Source organism: Juglans regia, unplaced genomic scaffold (assembly GCF_001411555.2).
Source record: "Juglans regia cultivar Chandler unplaced genomic scaffold, Walnut 2.0 Scaffold_652, whole genome shotgun sequence".
Classification (NCBI taxonomy): Eukaryota; Viridiplantae; Streptophyta; class Magnoliopsida; order Fagales; family Juglandaceae; genus Juglans; species Juglans regia.
In genome coordinates, this window is record NW_023361378.1 from 24,980 (window position 1) to 52,257 (window position 27,278).

At 34.4% G+C, this 27,278-nt stretch overlaps 1 protein-coding gene across 1 annotated transcript; it reads left to right on the plus strand.

Moving 5' to 3' along the window:
• Positions 1–23,780: 23,780 nt before the first annotated feature.
• Positions 23,781–25,592, plus strand: LOC109017713 (ATP-dependent DNA helicase PIF7-like). The gene has a single exon (XM_035687080.1). It carries the CDS (start codon positions 23,781–23,783, stop codon positions 25,590–25,592), a length of 1,812 nt encoding a protein of 603 aa, XP_035542973.1.
• The last annotated feature ends 1,686 nt before the right edge of the window (positions 25,593–27,278 follow it).

Genomic DNA, 27,278 nt, shown 5'->3' on the forward strand with positions numbered 1-27,278 from the left:
ATACCAAACCCCAACAATCCCGTCAACGCGGAGGGGAGACTAATACTCCATTCGGACCAAAGTCCGAAGGTACTAATTTTTTTAAGATTTTTATTAACTTAGAAACTACATTACACAAAGAAAACTACAAAGAAAAACATTGCAACAAAAGAAAATAGAACACAGAGGCTGCTGTGGCGCGTGCAGTACACGCGCCACTCTAGGAAGGGAACCGCCAGTCGACCTTGGAGATCCCGGACTCACAGACTCCAAAAACGCCGTGCGTGGTGTTGGCAGAGGGCTCCCGGGTGGTGCGTGAAGGCCACGCGCCAAACGACGCCGAAACTTCGAGTCGCACGTGCGGGCTACTCGCTGCTCCGTTTGGTGCCGCATTCGGTGGTCTTTAAGATCAACGGCAGGGCATCACCATGGCGGGGTGCATGCTGGCCTGTGGCGGCGGGAAGACCCAGATCGGCAATTTACTCTTATTTCGCCTGAAAATACACAAAAATACAAAACAAAAACTACATAGAAGAGAAGGGATGGAGGAGGAGGAGGAGGAGGAGGGAGGGAGGGGAAGGGAGCCAAAGCTCCCACCCCCCAAGCCGGATCTGCGAAGGAGGCTTTTAGAGAGAAGGGAGAGAGTTTATTAGAGAGAGAAGTCATTCAATCGTTCTTTTGACGACTTTGCATATTAACATTTGCTACTTGAACCTTAGAACTTGTAGAAATTAATTCCTAGCAACCTCAAAATATTGTGCATTGCTACTAACATATTATAAGTAGGAGTGTAAACCAGTCAGTTCGGTCCCGAACACCCCATAGGGACTGGACCGGACTTGTAGTTACTACAGATCTGGTTCGGTCAGTCCATTCGGTCCGATTTTTTTTTAAATCAATTAATAAAAAAATTTATTTAAAATACTAAATTAAATTAAGTGATTTATTAATGTGGATTATGTAACAAACTCAATAAAAAAAATATTTTATATGGTCAATGATAATAAATTAAATGAAAATTACATTATTAATTTATATAATTACTATATAATTAACTAATTGATATTATATATTAGTTAATTCATAGAATATTAGCAAGTGTTAATAACATATTTAAAATTTTATATTGTTAATAGTGATAGGTTAGATGATGTAGAAACTAAGAAAGAAAGGTATATACGTTTCCTCTGTTTCTCATTGAAATCATATGCGTACAGGTTTCTATATATAATACAATTTAGAAATTCAAATTTGAAATACAAAATTTAAATCCCAGATTTTATGCATCCAGTTAGCTGCCGTTTCCGTAAGTTTTGTTGTTTCCGTAGCCTCCTCATAGCTTGCGTTATTTCCGTAGCTGACATTTCTGTTTCGTTGTTTCCGTAGCTTCCTCTGCAGTTTCCATAGCTTGCGTTATTTCATTAGCTGGCATTTCAGTTGCGTCAATATCCCCCCGCAATCGAGAGGGCAGATCCTGCAATTGAAGATTGGCACGTAACATAATGAAGCGAGGTGAATTCAACGCTTTGGTGAGCAAGTCAGCTATCTGGTCTGATATGAACCCGTGGGAATGAATTCCCTTGAACCCACAATCAATTTGAAAACTCCCCAAGAAAGCCAAAATCAAGTCAAGGATGGAGAATCTAGACCCGATGAGAACTCGTTTCAAGAACCTAGATTATATTAAAATCTAGACCCGTTGAAGAACCCGTCTCAAGAACCCAGATTACAAAGGAGGAACGCCACAAAGGTTGTGATTTACCTTTGATAAGTTCAAGAGTTCAATCAAGAACAAGAGGAGAAAACTCAACTCACAAATAAAATTCAATATTGTCTAACTCTCAAATGAGGCTACAAAGAGTTTTTAAAGCCAAACCTAATCAAAACCCTAGCCAAAATAATGCCCCTTTTACCCAAAATTACCCTTGATGAACAGTACCGGCTACAGTACGCGCGGCTACAGTAACCCCAACAGTAAATTGATGAAACCCTAGTTCCTAAAATGTAATTTTCCAAATAAGCCCTTGGCCAAAATACAAGGCCTTCCCAAAAACATAGTTCAAAAGAAATAAGACATGTGAGCCAAGCATCTTCAAGCCCACTTATTCTAAACTAATAAAATAAATCATTTAACCAAATTGGAAGCCTCCAATAACGATAGGCCGTATGTTTAAGTCATGTCTTCCACAGCTTGAATAAAGTGGATCAAAACTGGTTCTTCTTCTTTCAGACCCATCTTCAGTGTTGGGCTCTTGCTGGCTTCATCCCAGGTGGATTGCACCAATCCTTGCATTGCTTCCTTGATCTTCTTGGCCCTTGATCTTGTAATTGGCCCATCTGGAACTTGCAAAGGATCTTTAAGAGTAGGCCCACCTTGGTTCCTATCATGGTCTTTTGAGCATAGAAATAAAACTTGGAGCTTCTTTTGCAGGACTTGATCACGTACATAATGAAAATCAATTTCAATATGCTTGGTGCGGGCGTGAAACACCGGATTGGATGAGAGATACGTAGCACCAATATTGTCACACCACAACTTTGGACAATCGGGAAGAGAAATATGTAAGTCATGTAGAACCAATTGAATCCATTGAAGTTCTGCGGCGGTGTTGGAAAGAGACTTATACTCGGATTCGGTGCTACTTCTTGCAACGGTTTGCTGTTGTTTACAACTCCATGAAATTAAATTGTTGCCATGAAAAATACAGTACGCACCAACACTTCGACGATCATCGCTATCCCCTGCTCAATCGGCATCACTAAAGCCATGAAGAGCTTGATCAATATTTCGTGAAAAGTGAAGGCCGAAGGACAAAGTTCCCTTAAGATACCGAAGGATCCTCTTTACCGCCTGCCAGTGAGGTTCTTTTGGTTGATGCATGAACTTGCTTACACGATGAACACTGTAAGCAATATCGGGTCGTGTAAAACCAAGGTAATGCAAGGCGCCAACTGTACTACGATAAAGTTGTGGATCATAAAAGTCGGCACCTTCAAACCTAGAGAGATTGCAAGTGGTTGCCATGGGAGTTGCGCATGGTTTAACTTGGTCCATTTTTACTTTTTGTAGTAAGTCACCAATATATTTGCGCTGAGTTAAGAATAAACTTTCACCAATACGCAAGGTTTCGACTCCAAGAAAGAATGAGAGTTGCCCAAGATCTTTCACGGGAAAAATATTTGATAAGACGCCAATTAATTGATCAATAGCCTTTGTGTCCGAACCTGTAAGAATTATATCATCCACATATATGAGAATAATTAATTGAACGTTGCCTTGGTGAAAGGTGTAGAGAGAGGTATCTGCTTTTGAGCTCTTAAAGCCAAGTGTTTGCAATTGATCCGTGAGGCGAGAGAACCATGCTCTTGGGGCTTGCCGAAGACCATAGAGACTCTTTTTTAATTTGCAAACATAATGAGGATAATCCGGATGAATAAATCCTTGCGGTTGTTGCATATAAACATCCTCTTGAAGAAATCCATGAAGAAATGCATTTTGGATATCCAATTGTCGTAGTGGCCAATTATTAGAGACTGCAAGTGAAATGACTAGGCGAATGGTGGTTGGTTTAACCACTGGGCTAAAGGTCTCAGTAAAATCAACACCTTCTTGTTGATGAAAGCCTTTTGCTACAAGGCGGGCTTTGAATCGTTCAATAGTACCGTCCGCCTTCTTTTTAACATGATAGACCCATTTGTTCCCTACAAGATTGTATTCTTGTCGAGGTGGAACTAGATCCCAAGTCCCATTTTGAATTAAGGCATTAAATTCAGATAACATGGCATTTTTCCAATGTGAGTGTTTATTTGCTTCAGTGAAACAACTGGGCTCAATGTAAGAGTCATTTACCTCGGCAAAAAGTGCTTGTGGAAGAGGATATTTAATGTATCCAACAAATGGCATTTTGGATTTGAGGCTGTTTGTTTGAGACCGGGTGATCATGCGGTGGCTTGGAGCAGATGCTTGCATTTGACTGGGCAGGATTTCTGGCTGTAGGAGCGCAGCAGGAACCGAATGCGAGACAGTATGTTGGTCTGGAACATTGGCATCATCTGAAGGTTGTAATGCCATTGGAGTAACATGTGGCAGCTGATCAAACACAGGTGGCAGTGGTTGAGGTTGTGAGTCTTCAGCACCTGCAGGCAGAGTTATGGTGTGCGGACGTGTGGGATTTAAGTGAAGTGGGAGAGAGGCTGTTTCGGATGGAGAGAAATCGAAGGATGGAGTATCTGATTTTTGATATGGAAAGAGAGATTCATCAAAGACCACATGCCGAGAAACATAGATTTTTCCAGTTGATAAGTCAAGACATTTGTACCCCTGATGTGAGAGACTATAGCCCACAAAAATACAAGTTTTGGAACGAAAATCAATTTTGTGACGATTGTAGGGTCGTAGGTTGGGCCAACAAGCGCAACCAAAGACACGCATAAAATCATAGTTTGGCTTTTTGTGGTATGCCTTTTCAAACGGGGAATGATTTTCCAAGAGTTTGGTGGGCAAACGATTAATAATATAGGTAGCCGTTTGAAAAGCATCTTCCCAATATGATTGAGGAAGTTTTGAATGAGCTAGTAAAGCTAGACCCATTTCAACAATTTGGTGATGGCGCCGTTCAACCGAACCCATTTGTTCATGAGTATAAGGACAGGCAATACGATGTTCAATACCACAATTTTTGAAATAAGCATTTAGTCGACGAAATTCGCCTCCCCAATCGGTTTGAACCGCTTTGATTTTTGCATCAAAGTGCCATTCAACATATGTTTGAAATTGGAAAAAAATATTTTCAACTTCAGATTTATTTTTGAGAGGGAAAAGCCAAATGAATTTCGTACAGTCATCCAAGAAACAAACATAATAACGAGAGTTATAGGTTGAGGTAACAGCACTTGGTCCCCATACATCAGAAAAAATGAGTTCTAAAGGTCGAGTCGCATGATTAACAGAATTTGCAAAGGGCAAATTGTGGCTTTTAGCCATCTCACAATCAGGACAAACAGAGTGCCTTTTATTGACTTGAACAGAAATTTTATTTGAATTTAACACATGATTAACAGCGCGAAAAGAAGCATGGCCTAGTCTACGATGCCAATCAGTGATAGAGACATGGATACCAACAAAGGCAGAAGAGACAACTTGTTGAAGTGGTGGAGAAAGACAGTATAATCCATCTTTGCTGTGGCCTTTATGAAGGACGTTCCCCGAGTAGTCCTTGATGAGAAAAAAATTGTTATGAAACTCAAAATAAACATTGTTATCTCTAGTAAATTTTTGAACAGAGATTAGATTTTTTGTGATTTGGGGAACAACCAGAATTTTATCAAGAATAAAAGATTTTGAAGATGTGGATAAAGAAGTGGTGCCAGTGTGGGTTATAGACAAACCTGAACCATCACCGACTTGGATTTGATCAGTGCCAACATATTCTTCTCCACGGACATTGAGATTATTGAGATTGTTTGTCAAATGATGTGTTGCTCCAGAGTCAACATGCCACTCTTGTTCAGTCATCTGCTGAGGTTGGTTGGTGCAAAGGTTGGCTTGTGCATTCCAGCGTGGTGGTGGAGGTAGAAAGTGAGGATCATAACGCTTATAACACCGAGAGGCAGTATGTCCAGATTTGTCACATAGTTGGCACCATAAGTCAGAGTTTCGGGGTGAAGAATTACCTCTACCAAGGCCACGATTTGAGCTTCCATTGCCACGGCCTCTACTGAAGTTGCCACGGCCACGATTTCCGAAAGAATGTTTCTGGTGGGTAGCTACATTGGCTGATATGTTCGTAGCTGGGGTGGACTGGGAATGATGTAGAATTCGGGCTTCACAAGTAAGAAGCAAAGAATAGACCTCTTCCATTGTGAGTGACTCATTACGAGCAGAGATGGTAGTATCGAGAGAGTCATATTCGGGTCCCAAACCAGCAAGCAAGTAAGTGATTATGTCATCCGGGTTCAAGGGCTGTCCAGCAATAGCAAGGGTGTCCGCAAGACGTTTGATATGCATGAAAAATTCACTGGCCGTCTGGTTATTTTTGCGGGCTGTTGAGAGTTGAGTCCGCACTTGGATGATTTGAGCCCTGGACTGAGAAGCAAAAGAGGATGTTAGAGCAAGCCACACTTCATGAGAAGTTGTGCAATGAGCAACCTGCGCAAGAACTTCATCAATGAGAGAAGCATTGAGACAACTAAGAATTAAATTATCTTGAGTTTCCCAAATGTCAAAAAGAGGATTCGGGGTTTGGTTGCCATTTTCGTCAACAAGCTCCTTGGATGGTTGTTTGAGGGAACCATCAAGGTAGCCAAAAACTTTTTGGCCTTTCAAATAGGGAAGCATGGTGGCTTTCCAGGTGGGATAATTGGCACGGCTGAGTTTAGTAATATTGAGAGATGAAGTAGGATTGAAGAGAGGAAGTTGAGTAGACTGAGCAGCCGGCATGATGAAGAGAGAAGAAGAAAAAAAAAACTGGAGAAAGATGACGTTGGTCTATTGGCTCGATACCATGTAGAAACTAAGAAAGAAAGGTATATACGTTTCCTCTGTTTCTCATTGAAATCATATGCGTACAGGTTTCTATATATAATACAATTTAGAAATTCAAATTTGAAATACAAAATTTAAATCCCAGATTTTATGCATCCAGTTAGCTGCCGTTTCCGTAAGTTTTGTTGTTTCCGTAGCCTCCTCATAGCTTGCGTTATTTCCGTAGCTGACATTTCTGTTTCGTTGTTTCCGTAGCTTCCTCTGCAGTTTCCATAGCTTGCGTTATTTCATTAGCTGGCATTTCAGTTGCGTCAATAGATGAAGATATATATAAAATATTGATTTATAGAATATTAACATATTTTTTATTCAGTCATTCCGGAGCTGCCGTTTCCGTAAGTTTTGTTGTTTCCGTAGCCTCCTCATAGCTTGCGTTATTTCCGTAGCTGACATTTCTGTTTCGTTGTTTTCGTAGCTTCCTCTGCAGTTTCCATAGCTTGCGTTATTTCATTAGCTGGCATTTCAGTTGCGTCAATAGATGAAGATATATATAAAATATTGATTTATAGAATATTAACATATTTTTTATTCAGTCATTCCGGTCCGAGAAATCTCCGTCCCAAGACCTGACCGAAGACCGAAAATTTCCTATTTATTGGACTGAAACCGACCATGCATTTGGTCGGTCCGGTCGGTTTCGGACTGACTAGTTTACACCCCTAATTACAAGTAATAAGAATAATATTCATATAATTATTTTACAACTTAATGTGATACTTTCATTTCATTAAAAACATTAAAATTCAAATTTATTTAAATTCACATTTTACATATCTACCCTTCATTTGGAATAGGGTTGTAAAAAGAGTTATAACAAAATAACTTACCTCTATAACTAAACATAGGCAGCTTGCAATCTGAAAATTTGAAGGGCTACCATGCAAACTACTTCGGATTAACACAAACATTTATAAAAAGTTGCATCCAAGTTCATGAAAAACATCCAACACTTAAATATAAATATATATTTATATATATACACACACACATACATACATACATATACAGATATTACAGATTACTAACTATATATAAAGTCTGATTATGGTATGAGATATACACATTCGAGATTATTCCAAAGCTTGTTCATATGATTCAGACCAGATTTCAAAGTAATTACAAATAACTCAAATAAGTGAAATGAAAAAAAAGTGTAAAAAATTACCGTTGAAGACAAAAAGACTTGAGAGAGGGGCTGCCGGCTGCGTGAGAGATGGGAGGGCTGTGTGAGAGTGAGATGGTGAGAGACAGATAGGGCATTGCAACGTTGAGAGAGGGGCCCAGGGGCTGTGTGCGCGATGGCAACGGCTTGAGAGGTGAGGTCGTGAGGGAAGGTGCAATGGAGACAGAGCGGGTCTGTGTTTTTGAGGGCGACGACGAGAGGGAGGGGACTCAGGCTGAGGGGTCGACAACGAGATGCGCACAGTGCAACGCCGTGAGAGGGCAGAGACGCAGAGTGAGGAAGAGAGGGGCGGGTCTTAAACTTGGGGTTTTTTCAATTGGGAATTGGGATATGGAGAGGAAACGATGCTATTTCCTAATACAATAATGCATTTATCAAAATTATTACTCTTTTTGTTTTTTGATTTCCCTAGCCTGTATTGATTGTGGTTAAATAAGAGTCTGAATACAAATTGGTACTGAATCAAAAGAATTTGCATAACCACTTATGCATAGAGCATCCTTACTTAAGGCATGAGTAACAAAATTATTTGCTCTAATAGTATGCCTTGCCAACTAATGAGTGAAAGAGTTGGGAGTTTCCCTGGTTTCTGCTATTAACTTGCATGCATAAGAGCATTGGCAATGACCTAGCCATTGCCAAGTCTAAAGTTTGGTTAGAATCTCAACTTTTAGCTATAACATCAATTTTTAGTTAGGTGAATCTACACTGGACTAACCATCTTAAAGTCAAAATAATAATACAATATTATATATTTTAATAATATTTGACAATTTTTTTTATATATTTTACAAATACAGTTCATATATTTCCTAGATCTGCATGTTTTGTAGAAATTATGCGTCTACTCTATCAATATTTGCAATCAGTAGAATAAATAAAAAATTCTGCCAGTGCATGCCATGCATGTTTTACCATTCAAAGTTTCAAAAGTAAAAGTAGTATTGAATAAATATTAACAACATAGTCCACAAAAATACCAACACAGTCCATATAAATGCCAATACAGTCCACAAAAATACCAACACAGTCCATACAAATTACCAATACAATCCACAAAATACCAACACAGTCCATATAAATACCACCTTCAGCAGGTTCAAGTATGCAACAGGAATCTCCAACAAATGCAACTGTTATAACCCATCCTTCTATTATTACAAAGGTGACAGTTGTTCCTGATCTATGTGCTGAGGCAACCATAAAAACTGCATCAATAGCATGCATGTAACACCCCGTATTTTAGTGTATTTTTACTGAATGAATTATTTTTATTTATTCAAAATTTATTCTCTTATTTTAAAATTTTTGAATTTTTAATTGGGTTATTTTTAGGATTTTTAATTTGGTGAAAATTAATTTTTATGTGCTTTCTTATTATTTATTTATTGTTGTGCATTTAAATTACTTTTCATATTTAATTAATTACTGTGAGATTTAATTATTTCAATTTGACTTTGCCATTACGTTTAAATTATTTTATTTAACTTGTGGTTTTGAAATCGTTTCCGTTGGATCATTTTCGTGACCCAAGTTATGAAGATTAAACCTCATTTCTTTCTCTGCATTTTTCTTTTCCTCTTTTCTTTTCCTTTTCTTTTTCTTTTCTTCTTCTTTTCTTTTTCTTTCTTCTTCTTCCTTCCCCTCCCGCGCGACCCAGCCCCCTCTCTCCCGTGCGTCATTCTTCGTCCGCCCAGCCCGCCGCCGTGCGCCGGCGGTGGTCGACACCGCCCGGCTCCCTAGCTTCCCCAGCCACCGGCGACGCTACCCCTCCGATCTCACATCCATCCGCGCCGCCACTAACCACCACCAGCTCTTCAAAGCCGCAGCGCCACTTTCGCTCCAGCGCCGACGTCGCGCCACCTCCGGCCTCCATCTTCACACCACTTCATCCTCGACCTCTTGGCAACCCATTGGACCCAACCCCACCTCCGATCCGTCACCGGTGAAGCACAACCAAGCCCATCTCCGATTTCGGCATTCTTGGCCTAAAAACACCCCTTGCGCCGCCACCCACGGCAAACCGCCACCACCATTGGTTTCACCGACCTCTCTAGGCCCTACCCTACCATTTTTAGGTCTTCGTTTGTCTTCATTGAAAAGTGGGTATCTGTGACCCACGGCCACAGTGTCTTTTACACTGTTCTGTAGCTGTTTTTCTACCTCTTGCAGCTTCGTGATCTTTCAGAAATTGCTATATAGCACTGTAAGTATTTTCCAAAGAATTCTTGTGAATTTAATGTATTTTTGCACTAACGCATTTCACTGTATTTGTTTGACATGCCTGACTGAGTCCAAGGAGTTCGGGGGTCGGATGGACTTATGATTGGAGTTGTTTGGGTTGGTTTGATTGGATTGGTTATTGGTTATTGAGGAATGTGGATTTGTGTTGGTACATGTGCATATCATTATTTCATGCATGATCGTGTTTGTAAAGAAAACTGGGTTTTCATGTATTGCATTCATGCTCATGTGTGATTTGGAAAGTTATGATTTTATGTGAGAATATTTTTGGGTGCGTGTGTATCACGACCCCAAGCCGAGATGAGGCATTATCTCGGTGGAGCTCCTCTGGTTACTCGGGAGCGGAATATATTGAGTAACGTCCCCTGAATTGTCGTTGGGCGACAATGGGATCGGACGAGAGATTCGTGTCGACTCCGTGGTCCTTCTGCTGGCGGGGACTAGAGGATGTTTGGCCATGTACGCGCTGGGCGCGGAACTGGGTATCGCTCGTTGCGTAGTGGGTGCTCGGCCATGAACGCGCTGGGCGCGGAACTGGGCATCGCTATGAAGCCAGGACATGCGGATGGTCCCTAGGGGAGGCCATGGTGCAAAGGGTAATGACAGATTAAATGGACTATTTTCTGGAAAAATAGTGTGAGTTGGATTTTGTGTAAATCATTTTCTGGGAAAATGTTTTACGGATTATTTTTGGGCCAAATGGGATTTTGGCGTGTGTTGGAAAATTTATTATTTTCGGGGAAAATGATGTTTTGAGGAAACTGCATATTTCATCATATGCATGCATGTTGGCTGCATTAAATGCATTTTATTCCTGAGGATTATTTGGGTTATACTTACCTGTGGTACCATTTTGTGGTATCGCAGATTTTGATGCAGATGAAGAGGAGGAGGGCGAGCCTGAGGAGACGGCTCCGCCCGAGGAGTGATCTGGGATCACTCGCTTGGTTATCTGAATTTACTGTATTGTATTTTAATTATGGATGACTGTATAACTATTATTTAAACTTTACTGATGTTTAGATTGTATTTAAATTCTGGTACTTAGTTGACTAATCTGCTGCGTTGTTATTGTACACTGTCGCATGTACACACACTTGGCATTTTCGTTGGGATGTGTGACCGTGTTGTCATCATCCCGGCGTCTCGATTCTCGTGTTTTCCTTACATGAGGGTCGGGGGTGCCACAATGCATGTAAATTATAGTACAAGAAAATGAAATAGAGATTATAGGTAGAGACATAAAGCTACATAGCAAACTGTCCAACACGCTAACCTTTACAAGAAGCCTACAAAATATGTCCATCAAATAGCTGTAAAACATGGTTTAGTAAGAGCAGCCTACAAAATATGAAGGGGACTGTGAATGATCAAATACTACAATATAACATAGATGAAATGTAGGCACCAGTACTCCAATGGTTTTCAAGCTCATAGATAACTAATATACTAGTAAAAAGGCACAAATATACCAAAACTGAACCAAAAATCACAAATCAGCATAAACAAAAATAGAGAAAATATAAGCAAAATCACGTCAAACTAATTGATGACTAAATACCCAAAAGGCAAACCTTTATATTCCTTGTTTGGCTTAAAATATTGTGAAGACCAAGTCAATCTTTCGCCAAAAAGGGAAGACCTGTATGCATAAAATCATTCATGTCTAGTTAAGAGCCAACTTGAGATCAACTTTAGAAATAACATTATTTTCCATGTTTCCCATCAACCATTTTTAATGTATAAGTTTAGGAACTCCAATATAAAGTTTCTGCCAATTCATCAACCTTAATTCCATTCAAACTGCTAAAAGATCATGAATTGACATCCTATACAATCAACCCATATCTCAAAAGTAGTCGACCATGAATAACAACTCTAAAGTCAAAGAATGTACTGAACATAAGCACCAATCAATCAACATATCAAACCAAGAAACTCTTCATTGGTTCGTGGTCTTATAAGCACTATATCACAACTTCCACCCATGTTCTTTCAATCAGCCAGTTGGCAACAATCTCACTAACACTATGGGAGGTATGTTACTCTAATACACATTGCAAATTGACTTCAATCATATAAGGTTGCCCTGAGTTTTCAATTTTGTGAAATAGAACAATGCGATGTCCCATGTAAGAACTAAACCAAGTTTTAATAAGGAAGCCCTTTGGCTCTTTGAGACACACAACAGAGTTTCTAGAGTCTAAATTTTTGTTTCGGGAATTCCCTTGGCTCTTCAACAAATCAACATTTATATGAAGTCAAACAAATTAGCAATAAAATATTCAAGCAGCAGACCACATAAAAATGCACATAGCAGACCAATATATGAGTTTCTAAGGAAAATGCCACAAAATCTGGACTTGATAAGCTAGGATCGCTGTTCAAGAAACTGAAGCAAAAACTCACCAAGAATACAGATACTGCAGCCATGAGCAGTTCATTTTACCAGCCATGAAATACCCTTGTGAAATACCTGAGTTTGTCGAGGGAATATGGCGTTGTTGATCTTGGCAGTCTAGGGCAAAAATTATGGCTTGAGAGAAGTCTAGATACTCTGTGTTGCTGATGCCTTCAATGGGTTATCTACAAACGGAAAGGAAAGAAAATCTGGAGGGAGGGAACGGAAAAGGGGTGGGTTGGTCTGCAAATGTGTTTTGAGAGCGGAAAGGAAAAAAAGTTTTGCCAAGGGAGTCAAAAATGGGAGAAAAAGAAAATGGGAGGGGGAAAGGAGAGGGTGCAATTTGGCGATGGTGCAGAGAGAAGACGAAAATGGGAGGGAGAAACTGACTCACTCAAAAATGAGCAGCACAAAGGCTATCCCAAGTGCAGGAGAATGTCATGTAATAATTAGGAATAAATTCCTAGATCGTCTCCTCAGGAAAATTTACTTAAAATCAAACTCGTTTAAAATTGTGAAAATATTCACAAAGAAAAAATAAAAATAATGGTATGTGTAATGAATGGAAGAATGCAACAAGAAAGAAAAGGGCACTAGTCATGGACTAGATTCATATTTTTGGATTTTTGAGTGTCGAAATGAAATGTAAAAAAAAACTAACAAATTGAAATTAACAATAAAAAAAATCAACTAAACTAAACAATCTTAATTAATATGAAAATTAAACAAAAAAACAAAAATTATTTAAGTCCTAATTAAGCTTTAATCGATCTAATATGCAATGGAACTGAAAGATTAATAAAACTAATCTAAGAATTAAACTAGATTAGAAAGTAATTAACAAAATATGAACTGAAAATTGAAAAGCCCCAAAATCAATATTCTAGGGTTCATCATTGTATTCAAATCACAAATTCTCAAAATTAATCCATAGCAATTATAATCACTGTTAAATGAAAGCTCAAAGAAACGAGAAAAATAAATAACACGAAGTAAATAAACATCAAATAAAATGCCCAAAAGTCTAAATCAAATATCTCAAAAATATTCCATAAACTTTAAACTGAAATTAAATAAAAAGTAGGGAATGAAAATAGCAAGTCAAATAAATGGAGATGGAGGTGGGTAGGCAATGGAGGAGGCGGCTAGAGCGGCAATTGGACCCTGGAATAGTTCTTCAAATGTGCAGTGCTGCTCTGCCAAAGTCCCCAATTTTCGTGCTAATGAGATGCTTAAATAGGATAGGAAAGAAACCCTAATGCCTTCATATTCCCGCACACAAAATCGCTTAAATTGTAGGACTCAACTTGGTAGACACGTACACACTTCAGGAGTTCGAATTTGGAAATCTTTATTAGAAACAACTTTGTAACCCTTTAAGATAACTTTCTAACGCATTAAGAATCGTATCAATTCGATATTTAAGCAGAAAGTTATAATTAAAATACTAAAGTGTGTCCATTTTGTCTACTAACGCATTTTAGACTCTGATCCGAATTACTCTCAAATCCTATCATTGTTCTTATTTGAAGAGTCCTACACTTGTTGAAAGTTTTTAGGTTGTTCCAATATCTTACCCACTTGAAAGTCATTTGAATTTGAAATTTGAAATAAAATAATAGAAATTAGAAATAAAATAAAATACGAATAATATAATATCAAAAATATGTTGTGCATGTGAATGAACATTGTCCAATTAAATCACAAGTCATAAAATTAAGCATAAATCATGCTATTAGCCAATTTAAATCACAACTCGGATTTATTCATCTTAATAATTTTTTCATCTAAAATCAATAATAATGTAATGAAATAAATAAAATATATTAGTTCTAAATGTATAAAATATGCAATAATTCAGCTCAATTAGAAACGAGAGGGTGCGATTCGGCGTGAGAGAAAAGGAAGAGAAAAAGAAAGAAATGGAAGATGACATCAAAGTGGATGATCGATGGAGAGAAGGGTTCGTGTGGGTTGAAGAAGACGAAGCTGAAGGATCAACGTGCTGGGAGCTTTCAGGAGAAGAAAGAGAAAATGAGGGAAATGAGGTCTTTGGGATGAAGAAAGAGAAAAGAACGAGGGAAAGAGAAAGAGAGTTATATGAAATAATAAAATATTATTTTCCATTGTGAACAGTAACTCGCCATGTTTGGAGAGGACTCAAGATTTACTGTAGCTCAAGTCTTAAGCTTTGGACCATTGGCTAGTCCAATTTAGAGACTTTTTCTTAGATCTAGCTAAAGTTTGGACTTGCATTGCCATTTGGCTAGTCCATTGCCAATGCTCTAAGTGATTGAGTCAGTTAGTAAGTTGAGGCTTGTTAGAACCTACAAGGAATCACCTTCTATGATGATGTCTATGCTGCTCTATAGGCCTCATTATTTTGAAAATATTTACTAATAGTCTAATACTATAGTGGTAATATACTATGGTCTAATATATTATATAATAGTATTAATATTATTAGACTATTAGTATAGCATTAGTTATAGTGATTTAGTATAACTATATTAGAATAAGCATAACTATAGTCTATATTAGACTATTAATATTAGAATAACTATATATTAATATTAGTTATAGCTATATAATATATTAGACTATTAATATGGCTATATATTAGTATCAGTTATAGTGATTTAGTATAATTATATAAGTATAACTGTAGTCTATATTAGACTATTAGTATTAGAATAACTATATATTAGTATTAGTTATAGCTATATAACTATAGTATTACTAGTACTACTAGTAATAATAGTAAACTAGTACTAAATTACTAATAATAGTATTAATGGTATACTAGTACTAAATTACTAATAATATTAGTATTAGTATATCATTATTTCATATGTAATTATTTAGTATAGTGATTTATATACTAATTTATATATAGACTTAAAGTATATTACTAATAGTAATATAGTATTAGACTATTAGTATTAGGCCATAAAATGTAAATTATAATTAATATATATTATATACTAATGTGGTAATGTATATTAGTATCACTAATTTACTAATGTATTATGTACTTATCAAAAAGAAGATATTGAGAATTTATTAGGCCATAAAAATTTGGTAATGATATTTGAGTGATTTTTTTTTTTTTTAAGTAAATAATATTTTAGTGATCTTATTTACAACTTTGGTATATTATAAATATCAAATCTTTTGATATTTAGGTTTTTTTCTTTCAATTTTAAACTGAGTTTAAGTGATAAAAAAGAATATTGATGTGATTTATCAATTTCAGTTTAAAGTTTTACAATTTCAATTTGTTTTTAAATTAATTTATGAAAAATGTTATTAATATATATATTATATTTAAAATATATGATCAATTAAATTTTCATATTTAAAATTAAATTTTTATTTTATAAATTATAATAACATTATCTTATATATAATTATAATTTATATTATTATATATAAAAATTATATATAATATAAAAAATATTATATATAATATTTAAAAAAATAATTTAAAATACATAGTAAATGGAACCGGTCCAGTTCGGGCCTAAAAAGCTTAGAACCAAAATCAGACCGGTTTCAGCTGGTTTTCCCATTACGATAACCGGTTTCGGATCGAACTAGTTTGATCGGTTTGGGCCAGTCCAGACCGATTTTTCAATTTTTTGGATTTTTTTTACACCCCTAGGGCTTGGTCAGTTTATGTAAACACACCGTTTGGAATTATAAAAACGGTACAGTTTTATCTTATCTTTAGAAGTTAGTTATAGGGGACTTTAATGTACTTTCAATCATAGTCAGTTAAGTATCACGCCAGGATCGATTTTCCCATTCATTCTAGAGCATTTTTATTTGTTATCTTTTATGGATTAATTGGGGACCTCGAATACCCCAATGTGTATGAATATTTGTTCATCACTATTTGTATCATCTTCTTCACTATTACACTGTTCATCCCAACAACATCCTGACAGAAGCGGTGAAGAAAGCAAGAGAGAGGTGTTGCATAGTGGGTGATGGGTGACGGCGAGGTAGAGAGGTTTTCACTTTTCACTTTTCAGTGTTCAACCCTAAAAAGAAAGAAGGCTTTTATCTATTGGAAAGTGGGTATTCAATAATCCGCATCTGGCTAGGTTGCGGCTGGTTTAATATAAGCTATACTCTGCCGGGTATAATCCGACAGATAACTGCCCGAATTCACTTGGATTTCGGGTTTCAGACCGATCCGGTCCGAATGCATACCCCTAGGTTAAAGAGGGGAAAAAATCCAGTCGAGGGACGTAGTCGTCACTTGTAGCAACCTTTTTTCATCTCCATAAAAAGCGAGGGAGAGTTCGGTAACTTCAGAGGTCCTGCAAAAGTAGCAACGATCCTTGTGTGTGTATATATCTTCCTTATCTTAAAAGCACGTATAAAGATGAACAGTAGTGAACAGTGGCACCGTTTTTTTTTTCCAGTTCGCTTTTCTCGTTCCGTTTTGAAATTCAGTTCGAATTTCAGTGTTTCCCTTCCTCTTCCTCTTCGTTCGGTTAGCACCGTTTACAGACTAAAAATATCTAAGTAAAATATCTAATATTCACATATAAGAGATGAAATATCTCATCTAATCTATACACAATTCACATTTACAGAACAATTCCCAAACTCAACTCGAAGAAAAAATTTTTCCGTGCTCCTGAGATTTCTTCTCGCCGTTGGTACGCCGTTCACTTCTATTTCACCTCTAACTTTGTTTTTCCCTTTTCTGATTCTCCAATATAATTTTCTGTTTGTCCGTGTGCCTTTGAGTGGGGGAGACGGAGGGAGACGAAGGGCTGCGCGTGGGGGACTCCGAAGGTGGGTGCGATGGTCGCCGCCTTGAGGGGGACTCCTCGGTGGTGGCCGTGAGCTTCGGTGGCGACGTACGGCGGCGTGACATGAAACAAATGGGTGAAACCCATTTTCGTTCGGTTTCCGTGGGGGAGACGGAGGGCTGCGCGTGGCGGCCTTCGAAGGTGGGTGGGATGATCGCCACCTTGAGGGGGACTCCTCGGTGGTGGTCGTGCCCTCCGGTGGCCGCGTACGGCGGCATAAAACCACATAAATGGGAGAAACCCATTTCGGTTCTCTTTCCACGGAGGAGAAGCATGGCTGCGCGTGAGGAACATTGGTGGTGCCGGGGATGCTCATCGGCGTGAGGGGAACACACCGGTGTAGGCGGTGATGATGGCCGGCGCTCACCGGCAACGGGCTTCGCTGGAGGAGAGGAGCCGAGCTCCGGAATCGCGTAGGAGAGAGAGAAACTGCTTTCAAAATAAATTGTTTCCGAAATCAAATAAATGATTAACTATTTATATGTTGTATTATTTACAATTTTCCATCTGAAAATATTAAATAATAGTAAATTTTTTTTTTTTTTTTTTACAACTCTACTTTTGTTCTTACTAAAATTTTATATTGTTGAATTTTTTATATAGGTTGAGCTCCATGAAATTGAAAGTGGAAACAAAATATCTCAACAACTAGCTGCTCATATAAAAATATCAAAAGTATGAATCTTTTAACTTTTTAATTTCATATTGTGAACTGATAACTGAAATAGTTTATTTTGCTTCTCCGATTTTAGAATCTTTTAAATTATTTATTTAATATCATTTATTCAATATTTATTCTGTTTGAACTTTGAGCTGTATTAAATTATAATTTCAAAATAAATGTTATTCCAACATATTTAAATGTTATATCTTATTAGTTACATATGCATGTTTATAGAAAAAAAAAATTTAAAAATTGTTATAAAATTACTCATAAAATTCTACCGACAAATTTACTTCTATATGTAAATACTTACATCAATTTTTACAGTTTTACCCATATAATTATACATAATCAATTAGTACAATATTAAAATTTTTAAAAATCAAAAATTTAATTAAATAATTTGATAAAATAGAGTATACATTCAATAAAATCAATATTGTGCATAAACTTATATTTTAAAATATGCTTCAAGAACAAAATGAAATAAAAATTTTATAATAAATATTATACATATAATAAATATTTGATAAAAAAATAATAAAAATTAAAAATAATATGAAATGTAGAGTGTTAAAAGGTAATGAAGATTTTTTTATAATAAATACTACTAACCAGTATAAATAGTAATTAACAGTCCTGTAGTATGTGATACAATAATAAACAGTACTAAACATTACTCGTGAATAATAATAAACAATTACAGTAATAAATAGTTCTAAACAGTAAAATAAATGATAGAATTTCATTAAATATTTTAAAAAATTAAAATCGTGTAAATAATTAGAGTTTTTAATATAATTTAAATCTTATAATATTTTTAATTAACTAAAATCTTTTTATCTAAATGATTTTCTATCATTATAATATCTTTAGAATTTTCAAAATAAAAGAGATTTACTTTAATAATGAAAAATGTGAGAATAATATAAAAATAAAATATTCTGAATTTTTTCAATGCTCCTTGAGTCATTGAATATTATGATTGAATTTTACAACTTCTATTTTAAAATATGCTTCAAGAACAAAATGAAATAAACATTTTATGAATATTAATCATACCTCTTCTGCTATTATTTTATTACTAAACAATTTGTTTTCCTTTTACTATTTATAGTTGAATTAAAATTTAAAAATTGTTATAAAATTACTCATAAAATTCTACCGACAAATTTAGTTCTATATGTAAATACTTACATTAATATTTACAGTTTTACCCATATAATTATACATAATCAATTAGTAAAATATTGAAATTTTAAAAAATCCAAAATTTATTTAAATAATTTCATAAATACATAATCAATTAGTAAAATATTGAAATTTCAAAAAATCCAAAATTTATTTAAATAATTTGATAAAATAGAGTATACATTCAATAAAAATAATATTGTGCACAAACTTATATTTCTTCAAGAACAAATGAAATAAAAATTTTTTGAATATTAATAATAAAGTTTGTAAATAATAAAGATATACTTTCTGATTAAATAATTATTAGATTTTAAAAAATGAAATTTTAGTAGTGGTATTAATGAAAGTTTTTATATATATAAACTTGAGACAAGAAATTCTACCGACAAATTTAGTTCTATATGTAAATACTTACATCAATATTTACAGTTTTACTCATATAATTATACATAATCAATTAGTAAAATATTGAAATTTTTAAAAATCAAAAATTTAATTAAATAATTTAATAAAATAAAGTACACATTCAATAAAATTAATATTGTGCATAAACTTGTATTTTAAAATATGCTTCAAGAACATAATGAAATAAAAATTTTATGAATATTAATAATAAAGTTTGTTAAAATATTAAAATTTAAAAATTGTTATAAAATTACTCATAAAATTCTACCGACAAATTTAGTTCTATATGTAAATACTTACATTAATATTTACAGTTTTACCCATATAATTATACATAATCAATTAGTAAAATATTGAAATTTTAAAAAATCCAAAATTTATTTAAATAATTTCATAAATATATAATCAATTAGTAAAATATTGAAATTTCAAAAAATCCAAAATTTATTTAAATAATTTGATAAAATAGAGTATACATTCAATAAAAATAATATTGTGCACAAACTTATATTTCTTCAAGAACAAATGAAATAAAAATTTTTTGAATATTAATAATAAAGTTTGTAAATAATAAAGATATACTTTCTGATTAAATAATTATTAGATTTTAAAAAATGAAATTTTAGTAGTGGTATTAATGAAAGTTTTTATATATATAAACTTGAGACAAGAAATTCTACCGACAAATTTAATTCTATATGTAAATACTTACATCAATATTTACAGTTTTACTCATATAATTATACATAATCAATTAGTAAAATATTGAAATTTTTAAAAATCAAAAATTTAATTAAATAATTTAATAAAATAAAGTACACATTCAATAAAATTAATATTGTGCATAAACTTGTATTTTAAAATATGCTTCAAGAACATAATGAAATAAAAATTTTATGAATATTAATAATAAAGTTTGTTAAAATATTTTTAAATTATAATTATATAATTATACTTCTTTTACTATTATTTTACTACTAAGCAAATTTTATTTCCTTTTGCTATTTATATCTAAATTAAAAACCTCATAATTTATTCTGATTACAGTTTTACCCATATAATTATACATAATCTATTACTAAAATGTTGAAATTATTAAAAATCAAAAATTTAATTAAAGAATTTGACAAAAACTTGAGACAAAAAATATATATAAAAACTTGCAAACAAAATATAACATTTTCATGAATTTCAAAATTTGTTGTTTCCTTTTATTTGTTTAAATATTTAATTTAACTGTAAGTTTTTTATTTCTACTTTCTTCATCAGCAATTCATGCTATAACAATTATATATTTTCTATATCTATTGGTGGTTTATTTCTAATTTTCATTATTTCTTTTTTACAGCTTCGTTAAATTTGCTGAGTTGACTGAGTTATTTTAGTCTTTTATCAAGACTACCAAGGTAACCAACAATGTTATAAATATATCTTTTTCAATAGGTTGTTTTATTCTGTTGGAATACATACTTAGATTAAAAAGGTTTTTCAATTTGCATCATTATGAGTTTCTCTTTTATCCAATTATCGAGAAGAATTATTTCATTCCATATATAAATGAAAAGTGGTAAGCTTATATTAATAAATTAGTACAAATTTATCATTATATGATTAATTAATTCTTCGATATTCTTATAACTTTGATTCTTGTTTAAAATGATTCCCAAGGTACTACAAAACATTCTAAGATAAACAATTTATATGAGACTCTTTCTTTAGAAGAAAGAGAACATATACGACAAAAAAAGAAAGAAAAACATCTACAACAAATGAATTTTACGAATGATACTACTCAACATGAAGAACAATTTTTCTCTCAACCAATCGTTGAGGACGAAACAAATGTGTTGGGAGATCATATAGAATCCGTACACAATAATGAAGAAGTCAGGCCATATTGTACAAAAAGACAACGCACTTTTCGTGCCGGAGCTGGAACCAGTGATATATCCTCCGTTGAACAATTCGATTATAGCTCTAATATTGGTAGTTCTGGAGCACTCTATCAGGAAATAAACACAGTTGAAATTACATCAACAAAATCTCTATTTCGGGGTAAGAAAGATGTATAAAATTAAATCGTATTTCTTTTCCTTCTTTTCCTTTCTTATATACAACTTCATTCAATGATACCACCATTTGAAACTATAGCAACTTTAAACATTTACCTCACTTTTATGATTCATCTTTCTTCCATAGGAAATCAACATCAACAATCAGCTGGTCATAGGAAAATATTACAAACAATGCCATTTGAGGCAACTCTCTTACCATCAGTACCATTCTGTAAATTTTGTGAAGCAAAAAGATTTCAACATGAAACAAAAGGTTTTTGTTGTGCCGATGGAACAATCTCTTTAACTACAAATGATGTTCCAGAACAACTTTACCATTTGTTTACTTCCAACACAGTTGAATCAACCAACTTTCTTACGTATGTTCGCACATACAATAACAAATTTGCTTTCACATCATTTGGAGTTAAATTTGATAGAGATTTGTGTAGAAGGAACAAAGGTATTTACACATTTCGAGCTCAAGGTCAAATCTATCATTATATTAATGATTTGACTCCTTTGGATGGACATCCTTCATATCTACAATTATATTTTTATGATACCGAACATGAATTGGACAATCGTATTTATGACATTGGAAGATTGGATTCATCAACTGTTGCTCAACTTATGGATATTCTTCATGTTAATCCATACTCAACATTCTTTCGAACTCTTGGAGATCTGCCCAATTTGGAAAATCACAAAATTCATATCAGATCAGATGTGGGTTTGGATCAGCGTGTTTTTAACACTCCGTCAACTTCTCAAGTAGCAGTTATTTGGATTGAAGATGATGATTCAGAACATTTGAGAGGACGAAATATTATGGTATTCAATCATGCAGGTGGAAGTCATATAGTCCAATACTATTTTGGCTGTTATGATCCACTGCAGTATCCATTGTTATTTCCTTTTGGTGATACTGGTTGGCACCAAGGAATATTAAGAATAAAGAAAGGTGATAGACTACCACAACAAGTAACAAGAGCATCAGTCGACCCTCAACAATCAGTATCAGCAGAACAACTGCTTATAAAGGAACAAGAAGGTTAAAATAATAATTCTTCTTTTAACTTTTAATTGTTCTAATATAACAATGTTACATTTCTAATTTATTAAATTTATTATCTTACAGTGCTGAAAAAAAACAGAAAACAACAGGTTGTCTCATGTCGCGAGTACTATTGCTACAAATTTCAAATTAGGAAAAATACAAAATCTATTTTACTATTCTCGGGCCGTTTACTACAGCAGTTTGTTGTTGATATGTACGTAAAAATTGAGACGTCAAGATTGGATTATTTTCGTAATAAGCAACAAGAGATTCGATCTGAAGTATATCAAGGAATTGTTGACAGTCTATCAATTGGACAAAGCAATGCTTCTAAAGTTGGTAAACGCATCATTCTGCCTTCTTCTTTTATTGGAGGTCCAAGAGATATGCGTAAGAGATATATGGAAGCAATGGCTTTAGTCCAACGCTTTGGAAAACCGGACATCTTTTTAACCATGACATGCAACCCAAGTTGGAAAGAAATTTTAGATGAATTGGGTCCACAAGAAGAAGCACAAAATCGTCCTGATTTGATTGCACGTATCTTTAGAGCAAAATTAGAAGAACTGAAGGATGAATTATTCAAACGGGAGATATTTGGGAAAGTTTCAGCATACGTATACGTCATTGAACATCAAAAAAGAGGACTACCACATGCACATTTCTTGATCATACTACAAAGAGATTGGAAAATCTATACTCCAGAATCTTTTGATGAAATTGTATCAGCAGAAATACCTGACAGAGAAAAAAATCTACATTTGCACAAGACAGTAAAAAGACATATGATGCATGGCCCCTGTGGAGTACTGAATCCGAACAATGTGTGTATGAAAGCAAATGGCAGTTGTAAAAACCACTTTCCAAAAGGTTTTGTACCTAACACAACCGTTGGAATCGATTGTTTTCCACAGTACAAACGTTGTGATAATGGAATGACTGTCAAAGTCAGAGGTACAGATTTAGATAACCGTTGGGTTGTTCCACATAATCCATATCTCCTCGCAAAATTTGATTGTCACTTGAATGTAGAAATTTGCTCAACAATCAAAGCAGTCAAATACCTTTATAAGTACATTTATAAAGGTCATGATCGTGTTGCTTTCAACTTGATTCCTGGACAAAACATCCAAGATATAGATGAAATCCAATAATTTCAATCAGCCAGATGGATCGCTCCACCAGAAGCTATGTGGAGAATATACGGTTTTATTCTTAATGAAATGCATCCATCAGTTTACAGTTTACATCTACATCTTGAAGATCAACATCTGGTAGCTTTTCATGCACATGACAACCTTAACAATGATCTGAGATCTGATTTTACGGCAAAATCAATGTTGACTGAATTCTTTTCAACAAATCAAACTAATGAAAATGCACGAAAACTACTGTACAAAGAATTTCCTGAAGCTTTTGTTTGGAACCAACAACACAAAATATGGACTCCAAGAAAGAAGAAAAATGTTATAGGCCGCATTGTTACAGCAAGTCCATTCGAAGGTGAAAGGTATTACTTACGGATATTGTTAAATCATATAAGAGGCCCTTTATCATTTGACCACATCAAAACAGTTGGCAACGTCACTGCACCAACCTTTCGTGAAGCAGCTACATTACATGGTTTGTTACAAAGAGATACCAGTTTGCAAGATTGTATGCAAGAGGCTTCCTTATACCAAATACCACACAGTTTAAGACGGCTATTTGCAACAATTTTAGTATACTGTAATCCAACAAATCCTAGAGAACTTTGGGAATATTTTGAACAAGATATGTCAAGTGATTTCCAAACAAGTGTTGCAACATCAGCAGATATTAGGACAAAAGTCTTACGAAGCATCTCTTCTACACTTGAATCGATGGGAAAAGACATAAACATGTTTCACTTAATAGAACATGATGTCTCTTTTGATCAGAACGAAACTGAAGCTAGAGAAATAAATGATGAATTTGCAGTTTCAATACCAGAAGAAGATCTTATGGCTTCGATGAGTCTTAATTCTGAACAACAACACGCCTATGAATCAATTTTGCAGAAAGTCCTTCTAAATGAATCTGCTGCATTTTTTATTGATGGTCCGGGCGGAACAGGGAAAACATTCTTATATAAAGCACTTCTCGCTACAGTAAGATCAAGAAACTTAATTGCTCTTGCAACTGCATCGTCTGGTGTTGCTGCATCTATTTTACCTGGAGGTCGAACAGCCCATTCACGCTTCAAAATTCCATTAGATCTTGACAAAAATAGTACTTGTTGTGTAAGCAAACAAAGTGCTCTTGCCAAATTGTTACGTCTTGCAAAGCTAATCATATGGGATGAAGCACCTATGTCTAGAAAAGAATGTATGCAAGCATTGGATAAAATGTTACGAGACATAACTGATTCAAGATTACCATTTGGTGGAAAAATTATCGTATTCGGTGGAGATTTTCATCAAGTCTTACCTGTGATTCGGAAAGGCACAAGACAAGAAGAAGTTAATGCCAGTTTAGCATCGTCATATTTGTGGTCTACTTTAACTAAGATTAGGTTGAGTGAGAATATGCGAGCAAGATTCGATCCAAACTTCTCAAATTATTTACTTCAGGTCGGAAATGGAACAACACCAATCACAATTGAGAATAAGATCAAAATTCCCAATGAAATGCTCATTCCTTACAGAAATGATGTGGAGTCTTTAGATGATCTGATCGATGCAGTCTTCCAAGATATTGGCAGCTATTCAGAAAATTTATCTGAAATGACAAATCGAGCTATCTTGACACCAAAGAACAACTCTGTCGATGAGATAAATACAATACTTATTCAAAGATTTCCTGGTACAGTTACACAATACTATAGCTTCGATGAAACGATTGACACATCAGAACAAGGAATCATGGAGGATTTTTTAAATACATTGACACCAAATGGACTTCCACCTCATGAGCTGTTATTAAAAAAAAATTGTCCCATCATGTTACTCAGAAATGTCAATCCTTCAGAAGGTTTATGCAATGGAACACGTCTTATTTGTCGCAACTTTGAATGAAATATCATTGATGCTGAAATTGCAGTTGGTCACCACACCGGAAAAAGAGTTTTCATACCAAGAATTCCTTTCTTGCCAAATGCAGATGACAATAGTGGTTTTCCATTCAAAAGAACACAATTTCCTATCAGATTAAGTTTTGCAATGACAATAAATAAAGCACAAGGACAGACATTAGATTTTGTTGGTGTATACTTGCCTCAACCTATATTTTGTCATGGCCAACTCTATGTAGCACTATCAAGAGCCAAGACTTCTGCTTCAGTAAAGGTTCTTATAAGACCAGTATCAACTCAAGATTGTGAAGAAGCTGAAACAAATAATATTGTTTATAAAGAATTATTAACACTAGCATATCCATCATAAACTTCTGTAAGTAATCAAATTTCAATATATACCTCTCAATTAAATACAATTTGTTTTTCCATTATGTAATTTTCAGAACTTCCTGTTTTTCTATTATTGAAATTGTCTTATTTAAATTCAATTGTTTAAACTAATATTTTTTTTCTCTTCATTTATAAGTAGGCTTCAACATGCGGACTATCTATACCTCAATCAAAGACATTACTCCAAGTACAAAAAATTGGAGCATCAAGATGATTGTGTCAGACAAATCTCCCAAACGTACTGCACAACATTCACCGACAAAATATCAAAATCTGACATTGATAGACCCTGAGGTAACACATTAATATCATTATCATTCTTGCAAAAATATACTTAATATTTATATTATATTCCTTCACATGATATATCCAAAATAAATATGTTTTCCCCTTACAGCATAGATTCATTCTAACTATATTCTCAGATTAAATCTTATATATATTTAATAAATACTATTTTACAATCAATAGAATAGAAATAACTATTCATTTATACAATATTATACAGGGCAACCGACTACAAGCAACAATTTTCGGCAAAGATATAGACCTACGTAATGACATGTTGCACATCTTCCGGTCTTACTACATCAGTAATGCTTATGTTAAGCCTTTAGATCCCAGGCATAGAATTGAAGCGCATGAATACCAGTGGATCTTAAATTCAAGAACAATCATCGAAAACATTCAAGATAACGAAGTAGAATTACAACCACCAGAATATGATATTATCCCATTCACCAATCTGCATGAGTACAAAGACACTGGAACTGAAATAGGTAAATATCACATCGATATATTTAACGTACATCTTGATATTCTTATTCAGTTTTCACAATTTTTTTTTTTTACATAATTGGACAGCTATTCTGGCGATCGCAATATACATGAAACCTCCTAGAGAAATTACCTCAAAACATGGGCCAACAAAAATTCAAGAAATATATGTTATCGACCAGAGGTAAAAAAGATTTCTCAACTATATATGTGATATTTATAAATTCTTTAATTAACTTATTTTCAATACTATTTCATCATGCTACACTTTTAAATATTTTCTCCTAAAATTTACAGCCTAATGCCCATATGGTTGACTACGTGGAGTCGATTTGTGGATGGTGAATGCCGAACAATCTCTGATATTATTGAAGCTAAGCCAACTCTACTCGCAACACGTATAAAAGTTGGTTCATACAATGGTATATCACACAACTTATAATATCAACATTTATTAAAAATAGAATGTTATTATCTACTAACAAATATCTTTTCTTTATAATATAGGTCTCTCTCTTTC

Coding starts and splice junctions, on each gene's coding strand:
- LOC109017713 (XM_035687080.1), top strand. CDS start 23,781: ATGCATCCATCAGTTTACAGTTTACATCTACATCTTGAAGATCAACAT.